Below are 12,995 nucleotides of genomic sequence, written 5' to 3'. Positions count from 1 at the left end.
ATCTTTAGAACGTCTGTGTAGATATGGGTCAGTACCTGTAGCCACTGCCGCAAATTATATCACGTCATGTGACATAAAACCCACCAATGAAATGACACGGATCCATATGCTAAAGTCATGCTATCTTTAAGGTCTTGACACCTCTCACAGAGAAGCTGGGGTCTTCATACTTGCAAGACATTTGACACATTTTAAACAAGAACCATTTGTTGTTTTAATCAAATACGTTACAGACTGAGAACCCACCCTGACACTTACACTTAAACACACACGCACGCGCGCGCGCAATGCTGTAAGCTCAAAAACAATGTGAAATATTTATTTTTAATTTTTTTCGGAGCAAAAAAATAAATAATGTGATGTAACATTTCAATAGAAAGCGAATAAATGCCCTGTACACCGCAGTTTATATTCGGGGCGAAGCAAACATTTTAAGTTTAAACTCCTACGTGCGTATTTTTCTGGATTCTCACATGTGCATTTATAGAGATTAACTGTGGCTTTCTGAAATTCTCGTTCAGCTTTCACCTGCAACACTTAACTACACTAAATATGCTGCGCAATTGCCACGTTTCATGCGTTGAAGTTTGTTAATAACAATGAATGGGTTCCGTCATAATCACAAACCAGATAGTCAGATAGTTTAGTCAGTGGGCTCTGATGACCTATGAGACAAATGCATGTCACAATAACATACCTTTGACCTTCGTGGTGACCTTCTAGTTCTCTGATTTTATTTAATATAAAATCCTGAAATATCTCTTCTATGCTGGCTGCCATGTTGTATTTTGTTATTGTTGCCACGGTCGTCGTCTTCTTCGTTTGCTTCTTTGTCTTCTTCTGTTAAATGTTATGGCAGTTGGCAAACCAGCGAAAGACGCAGTACCGCCACGCACTGGCCTGAAGTGTGAATAGTGAAGGCAAAACGAAAAAAATAGCCGGGGGGAGATGCGCGAATAAATTAATTCATTCATTAATTTTCTATACGCCCTTATTCCAGTCTATGGAGAGTAAAAGTGCCGAAATTAAATAAATAAATACGTCATTAAATAATTGCATTTATATAGCATTTTTCTGTCTGCATCAGACGCTCAAAGCGCTTTGCAGTAATGCCTCACATTCACCCCAATGTCAGGCTACTGCCACACAAGGCGATCACTACACACCGGGAGCAACGAGGGGATTAAGGACCTTGCCCGAGGGCCCTTAGTGGTTTTCCAGTCAGGCTGGGATTTGAACCAAGGATCCTCTCCCTTACGAAAAAATTCAATAGGTTTCTATAGGATTCTATAGAGGTCATATAGCTTTCTATAGAACACCTATAGACAAGCGACCTACAGGGGTCTTGGCCTATAGAGACCAATAGCATTCTACAGACATAAGGACCTATAGGCGCCACTGCGTATCGAAACCTATAGGTTTCTATAGACATGCCAGCATATAGAATCACCATATTAATCACTTCTGGCATTCTACTCAAATGTAGCTGATAAATTATCTGATAGAAAAAAATGTGGAATTTGGATGAAAAAACAGATTGTTTTATTTTGTCTGCATATTTTTATGCAAGATAACATTGCCACTGTACTAGCAAGGAGATATTAATTTTTGTTCACTTGTAACTATAATATATTTGAGAAGTGTGTATATACACATCACGCTTATACACAAGTAGATAAAGGCAAAGTATAAAAAAGTTAGACAACATTACAAATTCAACAATATCTTTTATTACAAGTTAAAAATTATTAAATGTATATACATAATTACATATATCATTTTCTTTGTAGAACCATGGAACTTGGAAACTGCAGTATCATCAAACACAAGTATAGATGTAAACATCCAAACAGGTCAGCATTAATGCAGACAGTTTGCTTCAAATGGTTACTATAACATCTGTAACTGAAACTACACATGCATATGTTATATCAGTTCAACCCATACGCCAGTGTATACAATCCTGTAGGACCGTCTATATCCTATATGCCAGAGGTGGGACTAAGTTACTGTCAAATCATTCTCAAGTCATGAATCGGCAAGTCTGAAGTCAAATCTCAAGTGAGTTTGCAAACAATTGGTGGCCGATTCATGACTTGAGAGTTACTTGACGGTGACTTTGAGAGAATTTTATAGGCTGCCCTATAGGATTCTATAGACAGACCTGGAGAATTCTGTAAGCTGCCCTATAGGATTCTATAGAGGGACCTGGAGAATTCTATAGGCTGCCCTATAGCATTCTATAGAGGGCCAAGTTCTGCAAACATGTAAAACATTCATGTGTAACCATCAGTTCACAATTTAATCCCAGTAGAACCGAAAAGGCAGTGGGCACAGGTAAGATGAAACATCAGATTTCATAAAAATACATTTTTGCAGGATGTCTCCTGGATAAATACAAATACTTGGGTTATCTGCATGTTGGTCAATATTTACAAGAAAGTCAGATGAACAGCCTAGTCTTGCATCAAGAAATGGTCTTCGTGTAATGCTGAATGGCTTTACTAGTATGATATTTGCTTTATCACACAAACAAAAACCATCATCATTCATGCAGTCTGGTCCCAACTTAACACAGAGAAAAGTTTCAATTCTTCCATATTTATACACACCATGAGTAAATGCAACATTGCAGTTGCAATGCCGAGCAGATTGAAAATAGTCACTGCTGGAATACAGCTGGTGGTGAAAAATAAATCTCTTGTATACAATGGCGGAAGTGTGCACTTGGTTCCCTGTCAGTCTGCTTGCAGCCAGTAACTTTGATGGAGGCAGAATAACTTGCTCTCCTTTGCCAAGAGCATGCAAATTATTTGAAAGTACGTTTGTACATTTTGATTTAGTGTGTCTGCTGGCCAATGAGGTATACAGGACAGACACATCAATGTTCTCCTCCATGCAACTAACTGCTAACTCTGTCATCACCTTCATGAGAGAGAATGTCTCACAAATCTGAAAACCAACTTCCTGGGTACCGTGGAAATACCTAATCAAAGTCCTGTTGTATCCCTCAAAAACAAAGGTGGAAGTTGCCCATAAAGGGCCATTGTTGATAACTGACTGGACAAAATGAATCAATGAGTGGACACTGAAAGTGCAATGTCTTATTCCATATAAACGCTCAGTCATCAGAACAAACATCCTGAGGCAAGCGTTGCTCTCACGAACCTTTCAGAAACACTCTCACTCATGAGGTCATAAATACCAAATACAAATAGGAACCAGTGTTTCATATACACAGCAGGTAAAATTCCCTGAAATACCACCAAAGAATAGAACAGGAGAGCTCACCATTCAGATACCTTCTAATACTTCCGCGTTTTGAGAGACCTGGGGCATCTGGTTATTTCACTTGGAGGTGCTATATCCTGCAGTCTCTCATCTAAATTCTTCACTTGGTCCCCAATGTAATATGCCTCTGCTCTGTTTGCTGAATCCAGCCAAGTCCCCACAAAATGTCTAGTAACTCCTAAGAAAGCTGTGTGTTGTGATTCAGAACAAATGCCTTTCACAGAGTCATAATGTGGTAACTGCATGACAACTGAAGGCCCCTTCACACCTTGCTGACACATCCCTGTTCTCTGTGACTCTATTGACAATCTCCTCTGATCATCGTCAGTTCTTGGGAGTGCTTCACCATTGTATGGGTAAGTACGAATGGGAGGGTCATTGTTAAGGATAAGACGCGGATTGAGGAGCGGTCCAGTATCTGACTGAACCCAGCATGAAATAATCAGAAGCAGTTCCAAAAAGAAAACATTTATTTTTCTCCCATTGTGCTATACATGAAATACTAAATAATTAGAGTTCCGGTGAGGTGAAAAGGCGGCGCGCTCTCTCAGCGTCTCAACAGTCGGAGTCCGAATGTTCAGGACTCAGGAGTTCCGCCAACACCCCCCCCCCCAGGTGACTTTCCCAGACTGTACTCTGCGAAGGAGGAATAGAGATGAGATTATTCAACACTTATTACTACGAAATATTGTTTAGAGGCAAACTTATCAGCTACACGTTTAGGTCTGGTTTCAAACTTAGTTCAAAGAGGCTGCTGCTCACAGCTAGTGGAGGATCATTAATCCGCACGCCACTGCCGTGAGGAGCACGCCAAACAATTTTCACCAATAATTACTTATAGCTGCGTATAAATGCCAATTTACATTCACGGATAAACTTTTCAGAATATTCACCTCTGTCGTGTGCTGACAACGTTTGCCTCTCACCCTCGTCCTCCTTCACAGGCGCGATGTCAGACTCTGAAACGGCCCTCAGCGTCCCCACACAGTCGTCACAAGGTCGTATTCTCCGGCAATCTTATCCAACTCACTGCTGGTTTAAATGTAGTTCTTCATCACTACATTGGTACCAGCTGGAAGTCCTCAGATCTGCATGTGAACATCACAGGTGTCGTGGATTGTCCTGATAGAGAGCCGCATGAGAATGCAACAGGTGCAGCCAATCATCGTAACAGAGGAGAGAGACTCTTCTGCAGCACATTTTCCTCAAAGAACAGCCCCAAATCACCTGGGAAGGAAAATAAACACAAAACAACCCAACGTTGTCCAGCCAAACCCCCCCAACACACAATAAACATTTCCATTTGGTATTGATGTGCCTTCCTGCTTACACCAGTCGCATCCATACTTCCCATTGAACTGTTTGGAATTCCTCACTAAAGCCCTGGCAGGTGCATCCACTGACAGGCAAACAGCAAAAATCCTGGTTTGGCCAAGAGGTGAGTGCAAACCCAAATCTCTAAGTTCATCCACAAGTGGTTTTAAGAAAGTATTAATTTTGGGTTTACATTCTCCAAACCACAAGCCTGCCATAATCATATGTTTCCTGTGCATATGTGGTGGAATTTCATTTACTGTGGCAAACAAAGGCCAAACAGAAAAATTGAAGGATTTAAAAATAGAAACTCCATCAGTATTGAACAATAATGACAAGTCATTGGGACCTATTATGCCATCATGAAGAAGGTTTTGATAAAGTTTACCATGAACAATGTCATTTATGTTAGTTTCTCTCAAGAGTTCATCAATATTTCGATTTTCAAGGGCAGCTGCCACTTCTGGTACTTTCATCATTCTTTGCAGCTGTATTCTGACGGGCATCCTGAGAAAAAAACTACCTTCTGCAGTTGAGATGTCTGCACTGAATTCATTGCCGCAGTTTGTACAATTCCTTGTCAATTTCTCGGGGCCAAGATATGTAGTGCACGCCATGCAATAATAGTGAACCTGAAATTGAAATAGAAGAATGGTATGAATATAAGAACATTGAAACCTGCGAGAGCATGGTCGTTTATGTAATACACAACAGAAGCTTGAGCAACACTGATTATCAATGATAAGCAATCTGTATAGCAACAAAAAAAAAAAACATACACCAACAAGAACATGATTTACTAGCATATCATGGCAAATGATAACAGCACAGACTAATGCTGCATTTACACATAACAATGACAAGAAATGAATGCCACGAAGTATACATTCTTGGCCACTGATCATGTTAAGAATGTCAGGAATGTGCCAAGAATGAAACAAATATGACGTTCGTAATGCGTCCTGCCTATGTGTAAATGCAGCATAACTCCCTTTATATGAAACACATTGGTCAGTACAGATGACGATTTAATAAAAAATAAACATACCTCGTACACTGAATATTCAGAACTCTTGTACAGCAAATACGTTGATGTAGGAACACTGTTTGGACAGTGTATATTCATCAAAGAAAGAAGATCATCCAAAGCACTATCAGAAAGACCATGCTGCAAGACATAGGACACTATCAGCAGTAGACTCTGTGACTTGGTGATGGGTGCATCTGGATAAATTGGAAGATTTCCATCTTCAAGGCTGAATCCCTAAAAAAGGCAAAAAACCCCACAAAAAAACAAAACAGTGAGCATCATCAGAAAGGTGTAACATTAGTCACGGGGCTGATACCAGAAAGAGCCTTAGATAAACATGTGGCTGCACTCATCAGACATGGACTGTTTATAGTTGGTTGAGCCTTAATTTTTTATTATACGAACATTAATTGTGACACTATTACACTCACAGAAATATTTAACCCTGACTTTTAAGATTTATGCAATTTTATTACATGACTAATTCCCATTTACTTTTTTTTAGATAGTTTTAATACAAACCTACCAAATAAACCTTACATGAGTCATATTCATTACTGTAATAATTCCTATTTATTTGAAATGCATAATCCTCAGCTTTATGTATTTAGTATTAATAAAATATAATTACTCTAAATCAATAATGACTATTTATTTAAAACACCTAAAGTATATTGTTTGAACTGCATAATAATTAGGTTACCTATGCCATTTATCTTGTATATGGTTAAAATAAAATAAGTATAAATAATTTAAAATTCCTGTATACAAAGAATGAAATTTTTGGCCCAAGATGCACTTCTAATAGAGGAAATATGGTACATGTGTGTTTGAAGTAAGAAAATATTTTAATTTGTTTTTCTTTTGTTAAGGTTAAGGTCATGAAATGAGTAGACAATGCCCTAATTCATACGGTTACAGTGCATAGAAAAAACAAACATATTTGTTCCAAAACATATTTGCTTTGGCTGTGGACGTCGGGTTGTTGTTGTTGTTGTTGTTGTTGTTGTTCTTCTTCTTCTTCTTCTTCTTCTTCACCGTCTTCGTGTTTAAAGGCGGTTGGTAACCAACTTATACGGAGCATTACCGCCACCACCCGGACTGCAGTGTTGGTCAGGAGATGCCGTCAGGTATGTGCGCATGCGTACAACACAACAGCGCCCGCAATGATTCAAAATGAATACGTTTTTTTAAATAAATGAAACAAAAATTTAAAATAGAATTAACTTTTCAGTTTTCTTCATAAAAACATCTAAAACTTAGATCAATGTGAACAAATAAACACGTATAAGTCATGAATCTGTCTCCGGGTCATAGGTCGTTATATCCCATGATGCCACGCGCTCAGGATCGCGCCATTTTAAAACGAGGCCAATCTTGGAGAAAGACCGCGTCACTTTTGTCTGTTTCCTTTATTTCACATTTATGCTTGTATAATGGTGAAATACGTCCTTTTTGAGTTTTCTGAGGAAGATGCCGTTGAAGTAGGCGAATTCAAGTGGATTGTTGGCCACGAAACAGATTGCAGAGTCTACGATTGGAAGTAAAACAGAGGTATGGATTGTGTTACGTGTGTTACATGCTTTCATGTCCTGCAAATTTCACCATTATCTCGATTGAGAAACTGAAAATAAGTTCACAGCATTTGTGCAGTTTTTGTAAAAGAAATACTTCTGGAATTTGATGGTGATTTTGACAGTGTATGCCTTCCAGTAACATTGCTCTCTTAATGGCAGTTTAGGGATTATTTTCTTCATGAATGCACTATGATAGTGTCTGTATGTCCTTGTCATGTGTGGATTTCACTGTTAATGTTGCAATATAATTTTGTCTCTGTAGATTAAGAAGAAAAAGAAAGTGGTTTCAAAGAACAATGATGAAGAACTAGCAAGAGCTATAGAGAAGGAAATGAAAGAGAAGGTATGTATAAAGTACATTATGATTGTTTCCAAGGAATCGTATAATAGTATATAGAGATAAATTACATTAACTGGCATGCTTTACATACACATCATATTAAACTGTTCTTTTTACCACACCTGTACAGACCACAGCGGCTTCACAAGAAGAAGAATGTATTTTGAGTCCTGAGGTAAGCTACATCTACAATTCTTATTGTTCTTTGTTTGCTTTATTTATCATTGCAACTCTTTGTTTAATTTCAGTAGGGTTAAATTAATCATGATTATTATTCTGTTAGAGTGAAGATGATGATGATGAAGTAATGGACAAGGGCATGGAGATTGCACTGGTGAGCACCTCATTGTCCTTTTTAACTCATATAAAACACCCAGTGGCAATAGTGTCAATCATTTTGACTTTGTATAATTATTGAACAATCTGCAATTATTTACAGCTGAAAGAGAAGGTCAACAACCTCACAAAAGCAAATGCTAAACTTTTGGCAAGAAATAAGTGGCTGCATGTGGCCCTTGAGAATCTGAGAAGTAAGTATAAAATGTCCATGTGTAGTCTTGATCAGTGTTGTACAAGTTCACACTTTTCATGAACTAGGTCAGTTCACACATGTTCAAAGTGAACTGTTCACATTCATAGATCACCATTTCAATTTTGAATTAGTTCAAAGTTCAGTTCATTTTTTAGGTGAGAAATTAAAATGAAAGACTGAACTTGTTTTTCAAACTGACTTCAACCACTATGCCTACCGTCTAGCCTAAAACTTCACTGTAGATCTTAAATTCTATCACTCAAAATGGAAGTTTTTGCATATATATATATCTGTGCTAATTCTTTGTTTTATGTTAGCTATTAAGTATTTGTGTTATTTGTTTGGACGTTCTGAGAAATATGTTAAGTTTTACTCTATCATCTGTCCAAGTTTCAGACACAGGGAGAACTCCCCCTGTTGGTGAGAGCCAGTAACATTAGAAATGTTAGACTAAACCACACCTATGTTAACACCCACAAGATATAAAAAGTGTTGTATGAGTCATTTTAGGGGCCTTTCGTTATATTATATTTACAGCAGTTATGCCATATTTTTATACATAAAGACATTACCCTTATAAATTTGTGTTTTGTTTTTGGATGCATTAAGGGTAAAACTAAGTGGCAAGTGAAGTCAGTTTTTTCCTATCAAAAGTAAATTTCGTGGACGTCAGTGTCTTTGCATTTATTTCTCACAACAGAGGAAAGGTGGCCCAAAAAAATTATTAGTTAGAAGACTACCCTATCGAACTGATGAGCATGTGTTATGTCTTCTCCAGTCTATCAGCTATTTGATAACATGACTCGTGTGTGTCACATGTAACCGGGGCACAGTGAATCAGTCTAGAAAGTGATTTACTAAGCCCCAGTATCAAGTGGATGACAAATATTACTTGTTGAAGTTTAGACATTTATTTTCCATGAATTATTTCTATAATTTGTGTATATAAACAAATTTTCACGTTTGAACAGAAATGATGAGTTGTATATATAAATCTTACCACAAGCAGCAGCAGGCCATCTTCAGTTGTCATGAACTTTTGGCGATTTTTGTAGTTTAGCTTGAATTTTTAGTCCTCACAAATCTGTCTTTCTTTTAGACTTGCCTGATTTACCGGATGTGGTAAAAAAATTAAAAGCTGCACCATGCTCTTCACAGCATGCCTCTCCTGCATATGCGTCCACTTCATCTTCTGCTGCTTGTTCACCAGCTCATTCCGAAGACACAAGTGGCGAGGACATGGTAGGTGCAGTAATAATGGAATATTCAAAATTAAACCCAGGCAATAATATTTTTTCTTCCATTTGTGCACATCAAGCCTCACTGGTGGAAAAAAATATGTTTTTCTTATTCTAGACAATGCTTTGTATACTGTTTGTTGTAGGAAACTTTTCTTACTGTTGTACATCATCTCAAGCTTTATTTTGTGCCTAACCTCGTGGCAGAACTGGCAGAACAATAACGATATTAATGCAATGCCTTACATATAACATATTTCCTCTATGAGAAGCACACGTCCAATAGAGGCGCACCTAGACCAAAAATTTAATTCTTTCGAAACAGAAACATTTAGACCATTAAAAAAAGCCCATTATTTACATAAGCCCATGCGCTTCTAATAGAGGAAATTATGTGTCGGACGCAGCCCGGAGAACCGACCAGCGTTTGAAGGACCCAGTATAAAATAAGCAGAGCACGGTACAAAGGATAACAGAGTTTAATGAACATAACAGTGCTGTGAAAAATATAAAAGTGCGCGGTCTGGTGTGGTGGATTGCGGTGCGCTCCCAGCAGCGCTAACGGTCCGGAGCCAGAACTGGTTCGGACCCAAGGACCCTGCCGACACCCCCCAGGTGGCCGCGACAAACCGAGTCTGTGAATGAAGAAATCATTATGGGAGTCCACACTCCACACACAGAGAGAACGCTCAAAGGTGCACAAACAGCAAGCACTTCCTGGCTTAATTACTAATCAGCTTCCCACCCTGCAGGCATGGAACATCCAGTTCACAAAACTCCACAGCAGTGGAAGCTGATTAAACGACTACATACAGCTCAATATAATAAAGGTGTGAGGGACACCATATTTACTGACTGTATAAATGTTAGTCACAAAATCTAACGTACCTCAGGAAGTGTGCTGACGAGCGTGAGACCTCACCCTCTCCTCTTTCACAGACCATGCATCAAACCTGGACGTTCTCTGCATCCACTGATGATGAGATGGCTCTCAAGACGGCGATCTCACCCGTCTGGTCACAAGGTCGAGTCTCTGGCCAATACACACTGTGTACTCCAGTCTTAAATGCCACCATGTTCCAATCCATGTAGATGCACCACAGCTGTGAGTCCTGACGAGCCGCAGGTGATCAGGGTGAGGTCCTGATAAACTCAGCTACACAGCCACTCAGTCCCAAATGCAAGCCACCTGGAAGGAAAAACAAAAGACAGAAACAAAAAGGCAGCCAGGCCCCCCAGCCATACAACAGAAATACGGTAATGTTTTTCCCCTGCTTTGGGAACTGGTGGTATCATTTTTAAGTAATATTTCTTGGAGAATTATTTTTGAATAACCATTTTAATTGCTGTTTAACCCTATGCTGGTTGGTTTTGTTTTATCTGTATGCTGCATCCACAATTCACAGATTTAATTAATTAATTAATTTTTTTTCATATCTCCTGATGCTAAACCAGTCAAAACGGCCATCACTCACCTGTTGAACACGGAAAGCAAACGCTTACTGAAGAAGTGTGATACCACTGATTAAAGCCTTCCCCTAATGTTCAATATTTCATCCAATACAAAGTTAAATTGTCACCGTTTGTGTATTTGTGAAATAAATGTTATATTTAAATGCTTAATTGTTCCTATTATCCTTTGTATATTTTATGGCATAATGACTTGTAGGTTCTTATAGAGAGCCTATAGGTTGATCTATAGGTTTAGATAGAAATCCTATAGGCTACTGTATAAGCTCCTATAGGTTGATCTATAGGTTCTGATAGAAATCCTATAGGTTATTGTATAGGTTCTTATAGGGGCCCTATAGGTTGTTCTATAGGTTTTGATAGAAATTCTATGGGTTGGTGTATAGGTTCTTATAGAATTCCTATAGGTTGGCCTATAGGTTCTTATGGGGGCCCTACAGGATCCAATAGAAATGCTATGGGTTGGCCTATAGGTTCCTATAGAGATCCTATGGGTTGGCCTATAGGTTCTTATAGCTGGCCCTACAGGACTGCCTATGGGATCCTATAGGTGAAACATCCCAATTGCCTATAGGCACTTATAGATTTTTCTGTAGAAGCCTATAGGTTGCTCTATAGGCTTGTATATGGAAATTCTATAGAAAAGTCACAAATATACAAGAATAAACATGCAAATTTAGGAGAAAGTTACAAATTTGCGAGATTTAAACATGCACACTTGCAAGAAAAAAGACAACACGAGATTAGAATGCATGTAAAACTACAGGTACATACATGCACATGCAAATGTAGCCTATTGGCACCTTAGCAATGGAATGAAATGGGACAATTGCTTCATCACGTAAGTTTTACAGGCAAAAAATTGAATGTCTGAGAGAAGAGAAATAATGCTATAATGCTTGTGCTTGCAGTTACTGCAAATTCAGGTAACAGCTAGCCTAAATATTAGCTATGTTGATTTGGCTATTTATCAAATTATTAAGTTGATGTAGCGTTAAATGTATTTTTTTAAGTTGCATAGGTTCAATATGTAGCCCATTAAAAAAAAATAACTTAATAGCAGGCTAAAGCAACTAAAAGAACAATTTTTTAAAAAATATTTCTCTATATTTATACTTTTAGTGATCGGAGTGGCTATTCGCCCAACCCTTGGTTCAATAAAGTAAATACGCGAGCATCAGGGGTGTGCTGGGAACATTTTTCAGCCCGGGAGTTTCATATTGAAACGGCCCACAAACCGCCAGCACACAGGGATAGTTCTGCTGTGGCATTTATGTGCTGACTGAAAATTGGGTGGCTTATACAACCCCTGGCAAAAATTATGGAATCACCGGCCTCAGAGGATGTTCATTCAGTTGTTTAATTTTGTAGAAAAAAAGCAGATCACAGACATGACAAAACTAAAGTCATTTCAAATGGCAACTTTCTGGCTTTAAGAAACACTATAAGAAATCAAGAAAAAAAGATTGTGGCAGTCAGTAACGGTTACTTTTTTAGACCAAGCAGAGGAAAAAAATATGGAATCACTCAATTCTGAGGAAAAAATTATGGAATCACCCTGTAAATTTTCATCCCCCAAATTAACACCTGCATCAAATCAGATCTGCTCATTGACATTGACCCTATGCCATGACATTGACCCTATGTGTCTTTTTGCAAGGAATGTTTTTGCAGTTTTCGCTCTATGGCAAGAAGCATTATCATCTTGAAAAATGATTTCATCATCCCCAACCATCCTTTCAATTGTCCAAAATATCAACATAAACTTGTGCATTTATTGATGATGTAATGACAGCCATCTCCCCAGTGCCTTTACCTGACATGCAGCCCCATATCATCAATGACTGTGGAAATTTACATGTTCTCTTCAGGCAGTCATCTTTATAAATCTCATTGGAAAGGCACCAAACAAAAGTTCCAGCATCATCACCTTGCCCAATGCAGATTCGAGATTCATCACTGAATATGACTTTCATCCAGTCATCCACAGTCCACAATTGCTTTTCCTTAGCCCATTGTAACCTTGTTTTTTTCTGTTTAGGTGTTAATGATGCCTTTTGTTTAGCTTTTCTGTATGTAAATCCCATTTCCTTTAGGCGGTTTCTTACAGTTCGGTCACAGACGTTGACTCCAGTTTCCTCCCATTCGTTCCTCATTTGTTTTGTTGTACATTTTTCGATTTTTGAGACATATTGCTTTAAGT

The 12,995-nt window shown here is 38.4% G+C and overlaps 1 protein-coding gene across 5 annotated transcripts in view; it reads right to left on the bottom strand.

Annotated features, from left to right (window-relative positions):
• The window catches only part of LOC117512923 (protein SON), a 451,527-nt gene extending 450,705 nt beyond the window's left edge, over positions 1–822 (bottom strand). For all 5 annotated transcript variants that reach the window (XM_034173153.1, XM_034173176.1, XM_034173169.1 and 2 more), the window contains exon 1: positions 698–822. In XM_034173153.1, coding sequence (XP_034029044.1) covers positions 698–780 — 83 coding nt within the window. In that variant the 5' untranslated portion in view covers positions 781–822. The remainder of the gene's footprint in view (positions 1–697) is intronic.
• Positions 823–12,995: the final 12,173 nt, after the last annotated feature.

This window comes from Thalassophryne amazonica, chromosome 1 (assembly GCF_902500255.1).
Source record: "Thalassophryne amazonica chromosome 1, fThaAma1.1, whole genome shotgun sequence".
Lineage (NCBI taxonomy): Eukaryota > Metazoa > Chordata > Actinopteri > Batrachoidiformes > Batrachoididae > Thalassophryne > Thalassophryne amazonica.
The sequence above is the reverse complement of the archived record's forward strand: the minus strand, read 5'-3'. Positions and strand labels throughout refer to the sequence as shown.